Below are 7,037 nucleotides of genomic sequence, written 5' to 3'. Positions count from 1 at the left end.
CTTCAGCTGTTCCCTTGGTTAAGACTTGTGGACTTCAAGTCCCAGAATGCTCCATCCAGCAGGTAGAGTGCTGTACTGCAGGCCACTGCAGCTGACTGTAGATCTGAAGGTCAGCGGTTCAAATCTCATCACCGGCTCAAGGTTGACTCAGCCTTCCATCCTTCCGAGGTGGGTCAAATGAGGACCCGGATTGTGGGGGCAATAGGCTGGCTCTGTTCAAAAGGGCTATTGCTAACATGTTGTAAGCCGCCCTGAGTCTATGGAGAAGGACGGCATAAAAATTGAATAAATAAATAAAATAAACCGGAAGAGGACCTCAAGTGTCCGTCCAATCTAAGACGCCCATCCAACCCCTGGGGGAGATACTGAGGCCTAACGCCACCCTCTCTAAAGACTCTCTCCAACTCTGGTCACAAACAACTCAGCACAATGTATACAGATAGATATTGGCTGTGATTATAATGATGCAAGGTAACAGCAATTTCCTTCTTTGTTTTCTTCTGCTTGAAACCCTTGAGCTCCTAAGTGCCGCTGCTTCCTCATCCGCCCTCCTGGGGCTGCCTCTCCTCAAACCTCAGCCTGAGTTGAGAGTAGTAGAGGAAGGAGGAGGAGGAGGAGGGTTTGGGAACTCAGGGGGCCACTTTCTGCTTCATTAACCCTTTCTTCGCTCCCTGGTGAATCTTGGGATCCAGCTTCCCTGAAAAAAGAGAGAAGGGGAAACTCATCAGTACTTATTGTTTATGGTTGTTTGTAATTCAATTCAGTTGCAGGCACTGAGATCTCATGAATCCCAGCGACCGATTAGGTCCCACAGAGTGGGTCTTCTCCAGGTCCCGTCAGCCAAACAATGCCGCTTGGCGGGACCCAGGGGAAGAGCCTTCTCTGTGGCGGCCCCACAGAGAAGGCTCAAAGTCAGTAAAGCAGTCATGAAACACAAAGATCAGATAATCCTCCACAATGGCCAAACCCACAGGCTGCTCTTTATAGCAGCCTCACTAATGACCACAGCCCCACCCAGAGATAATTGGTCTCCTGAGCTGTCTGCCACACTCTCCTCCTCCCTGTCACTCATGTCTTCTTGGTCAGAGGAGCCTTCATTATCAGATTCCACCAGGAGCAAAACATCCACAGTCCTTGGGGCAGGAGCTGGGCCAGAGCTAACCACAACAGCATACAAATCCAATTAAATCTAAATCTGTTGGAACACTGTTATCATGTCTCCCACGGCCCTTCTCTTTGCTAAACTAGCCATGCCCAGTTCCTGCGACCATATGCTAGAGTCTCCAGTACCCTAATCATCCTGGTTGCTCTCCTCTGCACTTTCTCTCAAGCCTCTACATCTTTTTTGTAGTGTGGTGACCAAAACTGGTTAGTTGAGATGTCCAAATCTGGTTTCTAATCTGCTGTGTCACTTACATGCAATCACCAACTTTTCTGATGCCCTTATACTGTTTCCTGTATTTTATCTTACAATGGATATATGTTTATCCCAGGCATGTTTAAATTTGGTTACTGTGGATTTACCAACCACGTCTGCTGGAAGTTTGTTCCAAGGATCTACTACTCTTTCAGTGAAATAATATTTTCTCACGTTGCTTTTGATCTTTCCCCCAACTAACTTCAGATTGTGTCCCCTTGCTCTTGTGTTCACTTTCCTATTAAAAACACTTCCCTCCTGGACCTTATTTAACCCTTTAACATATTTAAATGTTTCGATCATGTCCCCCCTTTTCCTTCTGTCCTCCAGACTCTACAGATTGAGTTCATGAAGTCTTTCCTGAGACGTTTTATGCTTAAGACCTTCCACCATTCTTGTAGCCCGTCTTTGGACCCGTTCAATTTTGTCAATATCTTTTTGTAGGTGAGGTCTCCAGAACTGAACACAGTATTCCAAATGTGGTCTCACCAGCGCTCTATATAGCGGGATCATAATCTCCCTCTTCCTGCTTGTTATACCTCTAGCTATGCAGCCAAGCATCCTACTTGCTTTCCCTACTGCCTGACTGCACTGCACTATTAGGCCGTCTTAAATCAAGTCAACAAAAATTCCAATCTGCTGTGTCACCTACATGCAACCACCAACTTTTCTGATGCACAGATGATACAGTTCTTTGAGTGTTCCCTTTATTTATTCATTTTTGAGCAGTGTAATTTTGCATGCTAGACATGTGCTAACACTTTCCAATGCTGGCTGTATTTCCCCCCCCCACCTGCCTTAAGCAACCCGCCTAAAACCGAGCCAGGAATATTTGTCAACAGCTTGCCGGGGACCTTCCTGTCAGAAGCCAACCGAGCCCTCCGGGAAGCGAGGGAAACCATCACGGCTGATCGAAACAGACAAGACTTTGATTCTGGAAGGGAGAAAGTTGCTCTCCCAAGGAGACAGGCAGGCCACACCGTCACTGCTCCAGTGAATAAGTCCCTGCTCCACTGAATCAAGATCGGCCAGGCGCATTCTTGTCCAGGGCTGTGTCGCCGCCACAGCTGCCCGATCAGCTCTCACCGCAACAGGCTCCCTGCTTCGCGAGACAAAGCCACCGCGGATGGCAGGAAACCAAGCCACGTCGCGTCACATGTACCACTCGGTCTGCTGCAAACAGAAGGGTGAGCACGTTGCTGTAGACAAGGCCATCTCTGCAGAGGTACAAATGCTGTTTCCCAACGGTGGAGACCGGAGCAATTTTACCATACGCAGGTTTTGGGACTACAATAATATAATAATAGAATGCAGCTGCGAGAGCAATCATGGGCTTCCCTAAATATGCCCATGTCACACCAACACTCTGCATTGGTTGCCGATCAGTTTCCGGTCACAATTCAAAGTGTTTGTTATGACCTATAAAGCCCTTCATGGCACCGGACCAGATTATCTCCGGAACCGCCTTCTGCCGCACGAATCCCAGCGACCAGTTAGGTCCCACAGAGTGGGTCTTCTCCGGGTCCCCGTCGACTAAGCAATGTCGTTTGGCGGGACCCAGGGGAAGAGCCTTCTCTGTGGCGGCCCCGGCCCTATGGAACCAACTCCCCCCAGGGATTAGAATAGCCCCCACCCTCCTCGCCTTTCGTAAGCGCCTTAAAACCCACCTCTGCCGTCAGGCATGGGGAAACTGAGATATTCTTTCCCTCTAGGCTCCTACAATTTATGCATGGTATGTTTATATGTATGATTGGTTTTATAACAAGGGTTTTTAGCTGTTTTAGTATCAGATTTCTACATGCTCTTTTTATCACTGTTGTTAGCCGCCCCGAGTCCACTGAGAGGGGTGGCATACAAATCAAATCAAATCAAATCAAATCAAATAATTAATTAGTAATTGCAGGGCGGGGAATGCCTGCAGGAGGACCAATATACTGAGGACCTGTATACTGCATGAGTCAAAAAGAGGGCTGTGAAAATATTGACTGACCCCTCGCATCCTGGACATAAACTGTTTCAAATGCTACCCTCAAAATGACCCTCAATGTTTCCCAACCTTGGCAACTTGAAGATATTTGGACTGCAACTCCCAGAATTCCCCAGCCAGCATTTGCTGGCTGGGGAATTCTGGGAGCTGAAGTCCAAATATCTTCAAGTTGTCAAGGTTGGGAAACACTGTTCTAGAGCACTGCACACCAAGATAACTAGACACAAGGACAGATTTTTCCCAAACCCCATCATTCTGCTAAACCAATAATTCCCTCAACTCTGTCAAACTATTTACCAAGTCTGCACTACTATTACTACTAGTTTTTTCTCATCATTCCTATCACCCATTTCCTCCCACTTATGACTGTATGGCGGTAACGTGTTGTTTGTATCCTTAAGATTTTTACTAATATTGTTTCTTCATTGCTTGTTTGACTCCTATGACAATCATTAAGTGTTGTACCTCGTGATTCTTGACGAATGTATTTTATGTACACTGAGAGCATCTGCACCAAAGACAACTTCCTTGTGTATCCGATCACACTTGGAAGGAAGGAAGGAAGGAGAAATTCTCTTTATCGAAGGAAGGAAGGAAGGAGAAATTCTCTTTATCTTACAAAGGAAGGAAGGAAGGAAGGAAGGAAGGAAGGAAGGAAGGAAGGAAGGAAGGAAGGACAAATTCTCTTTATCTTACAAAGGAAGGAAGGAAGGAAGGAAGGAAGGAGAAATTCTCTTTATCTTAGGAAGGAAGGAAGGAAGGAAGGAAAAATTCTCTTTATCTTACAAAGGAAGGAAGGAAGGAAGGAAGGAAGGAAGGAGAAATTCTCTTTATCTTAGGAAGGAAGGAAGGAAGGAAGGAAGGAAGGAAGGAAGGAAGGAGAAATTCTCTTTATCTAAGGAAGGAAGGAAGGAAGGAAGGAAGGAAGGAAGGAAGGAAGGAAGGAAGGAAGGAAGCCCTCACCCCACCTTCCCTACCCAGGGTCATTTGGCCAGCCTCCTCCCTCCTTCAGGAGTAGAGACTGCTACTTACAGAGTTTATGTTTGCCCTTGATGGGAAACTTAATAACCATCTCCTGGGGGTTAGAACAGATGAAGACAAATGGAGAAGACGACTCCTGGCTCAGCTGGGGATGCTAGAAGGTTGGGGGGGGGGGAAGAGAAGGGAGAGAACAGAAACAGCAGCATTACAAATAGGTTATCAGCGCCACAATAAATTAAGGCAAGAAAACTACCCAAACAGAGGGGAGGAAATGTTTCAAACACTGCCAACCAAGTTGAAAGGCGAAGGCCGCCCCCTCCCCCTTGAAATCTCTTCAAAAGGGAAAAATCCAGATCAAAGGGAGCCACACTGCAAGTGTAAAGAAATCCCAGCAGCCCGTTCTCAAAAACAGGGCTAGAATCAACCTTGGGAGAGATTTTGCACTGCAAAATCGCAGCCTGGGAGTAAGCAGAGATATTTTGTTTTTTGGGAATCCCTTTCTTTCTTTCTTTCTTTCTTTTATTTTATTTTATTTTATTTTATTTATTTTATTTACTTACTTACTTACTTACTTACTTACTTACTTATTTATTTAGATTTGTATGCCGCCCCTCTCTGCAGACTCGGGGCGGCTCACAGCAAGATACAGCAATTCATGACAAATCCAAATATAATTTAAAATATTTAAAAAGATTTAAAAAGAACCCCATTTTACTAACAAAACACACACACAAACATACCATGCATAAATTGTACATGCCCGGGGGAGGTGTTTCAGTTCCCCCATGCCTGACGGCAAAGGTGGGTTTTAAGGAGTTTACGGAAGGCAGGGAGAGTAGGGGCAGTTCTAATCTCCGGGGGGAGTTGGTTCCAGAGAGTCGGGGCCGCCACAGAGAAGGCTCTTCCCCTGGGGCCCGCCAACCGACATTGTTTAGTTGACGGGACCCGGAGAAGGCCCACTCTGTGGGACCTAATCGGTCGCTGGGATTCGTGCGGCAGAAGGCGGTCTCGGAGATATCCTGGTCCGGTGCCATGAAGGGCTTTATAGGTCATAACCAACACTTTGAATTGTGACCGGAAACTGATCGGCAACCAATGCAGACTGCGGAGTGTTGGTGTAACATGGGCATACCTTGGGGAAGCCCGTGACTGCTCTCGCAGCTGCATTCTGCACGATCTGAAGTTTCCGAACACTTTTCAAAGGTAGCCCCATGTAGAGAGCATTACAGTAGTCGAACCTCGAGGTGATGAGGGCATGAGTGACCCTTCTTTTGAGCTGCTTCAAACTAACAAAAGCAGACATGATCCGGGGTTTTTTTAAACCCCGACTTTCCCCAACTTTAAAACATTTTAATACAGTAATACCTCGTCTTACGAACCTAATTGGTTCCCAGGGGGGAGGTTCGTAAGGCGAAAAGTTCGTAAGACGAAACATTGTTTCCCATAGGAAATAATGTAAAATGAATTAATGCGTGCAACGAAAAAATAACGCAAAAAAAACGCCGCCGCCCGGCTGTCACCTTTTGAAACAGCCGAGCGCTTCTTGGCGTTCTCCCAAACCCGGAAGTTCTGGTTTGGCATTCAGGTTCAGGAGGACACTGAGAAGCCCCCTGGCTGTTTCAAAAGGTGACAGCCGGGCGGCGGTGCTTCTCAGCGGCCTCCCGAACCCGAACTTTTGCCGAACTTCCGGGTTCGGCATTTGGGGAGGCCGTCGAGAAGCCCCGCCGCCCGGCTGTCACCTTTTGAAACAGCCGGGGGGCTTCTAGGCGGCCTCCTGAACGCCGAACCCGGAAGTTCGGCAAAAGTTCGGGTTCGGGAGGCCGCTGAGAAGCCCCCCGGCTGTTTCAAAAAGCGACAGCCGGGCGGCGGGGCTTCTCGGTGGCGGCAGCAGGTTCGTAAGATGGAAAAAGTTCGTAAGAAGAGGCAAAAAATTTCCGAACCCCGGGTTCGTATCTCGGGTTGTTCATATGGCGAGGGGTTCGTATCATGAGGTACCACTGTAGTTTGCTTTCTTCCCCTGGTTTATTCTGTTTTTATCAAGAATTCCCAGAACCGCCAATTTCCCTGATAATTCCCTGTTTTCCAGGTTTGCTGGACACCCTGCTTCCAACTCTGTTGTTGTTATTGTTGTTGTTATTAAAATACTGGGGGCAGCAGATAACACCCCCACGAGGGATTGCTCTTTGAAGGGCACTAGAAGGATGCCCACCCAATAGGATGCTTCTTTGGAGCAAGGGGCACAAGCATTGATGCCCCTACCCCGGTTACCCTACTGCCAACTTCAGAAGGTCTATGCGCAGGGCGGCAATGGAGATGACCTCGTTGCTTGCGCAGATGGCAACAGCAGAAGGCACCCTTCCGGCAGCGAGGCCTCAAAGCCACTGGGAACATGGAAGTATCTTCAACTGTGAAATATCAGCTGGTGGAACATCATGCGCAGGCGGCTTTCAGATCCCCGATGGGGAAGCTGAGAAAGGCAGCTGCGTTGCGAAGGCCCCTCGGTGGGTTCGATGGCTTTTCACTTCTTCTCACAAGTGGAGACGGTTACGTTGGGAGTCTTCTCCCCAACGCGTGCAGAAAATTGGATGGTGGAGTGAGCAGGAGGAAGCAATAGCGATAGCACTTATATACCGCTTCATAGGGCGTTTACAG

The 7,037-nt window shown here is 47.7% G+C and overlaps 1 protein-coding gene across 1 annotated transcript in view; it reads right to left on the bottom strand.

Annotated features, from left to right (window-relative positions):
* Positions 1–434: 434 nt before the first annotated feature.
* Positions 435–7,037, bottom strand: part of TRIP4 (thyroid hormone receptor interactor 4) — a 45,976-nt gene continuing 39,373 nt past the window's right edge. Inside the window, 2 exon segments of the mRNA XM_070763056.1 lie at positions 435–697; positions 4,437–4,539. Coding sequence (XP_070619157.1) covers positions 630–697; positions 4,437–4,539 — 171 coding nt within the window. The 3' untranslated portion in view covers positions 435–629.

This window comes from Erythrolamprus reginae, chromosome 10 (genome assembly GCF_031021105.1).
Source record: "Erythrolamprus reginae isolate rEryReg1 chromosome 10, rEryReg1.hap1, whole genome shotgun sequence".
NCBI lineage: Eukaryota > Metazoa > Chordata > Lepidosauria > Squamata > Dipsadidae > Erythrolamprus > Erythrolamprus reginae.
Note: the sequence above shows the minus strand (reverse complement) of the source record. Positions and strands in the feature narration are given on the sequence as shown.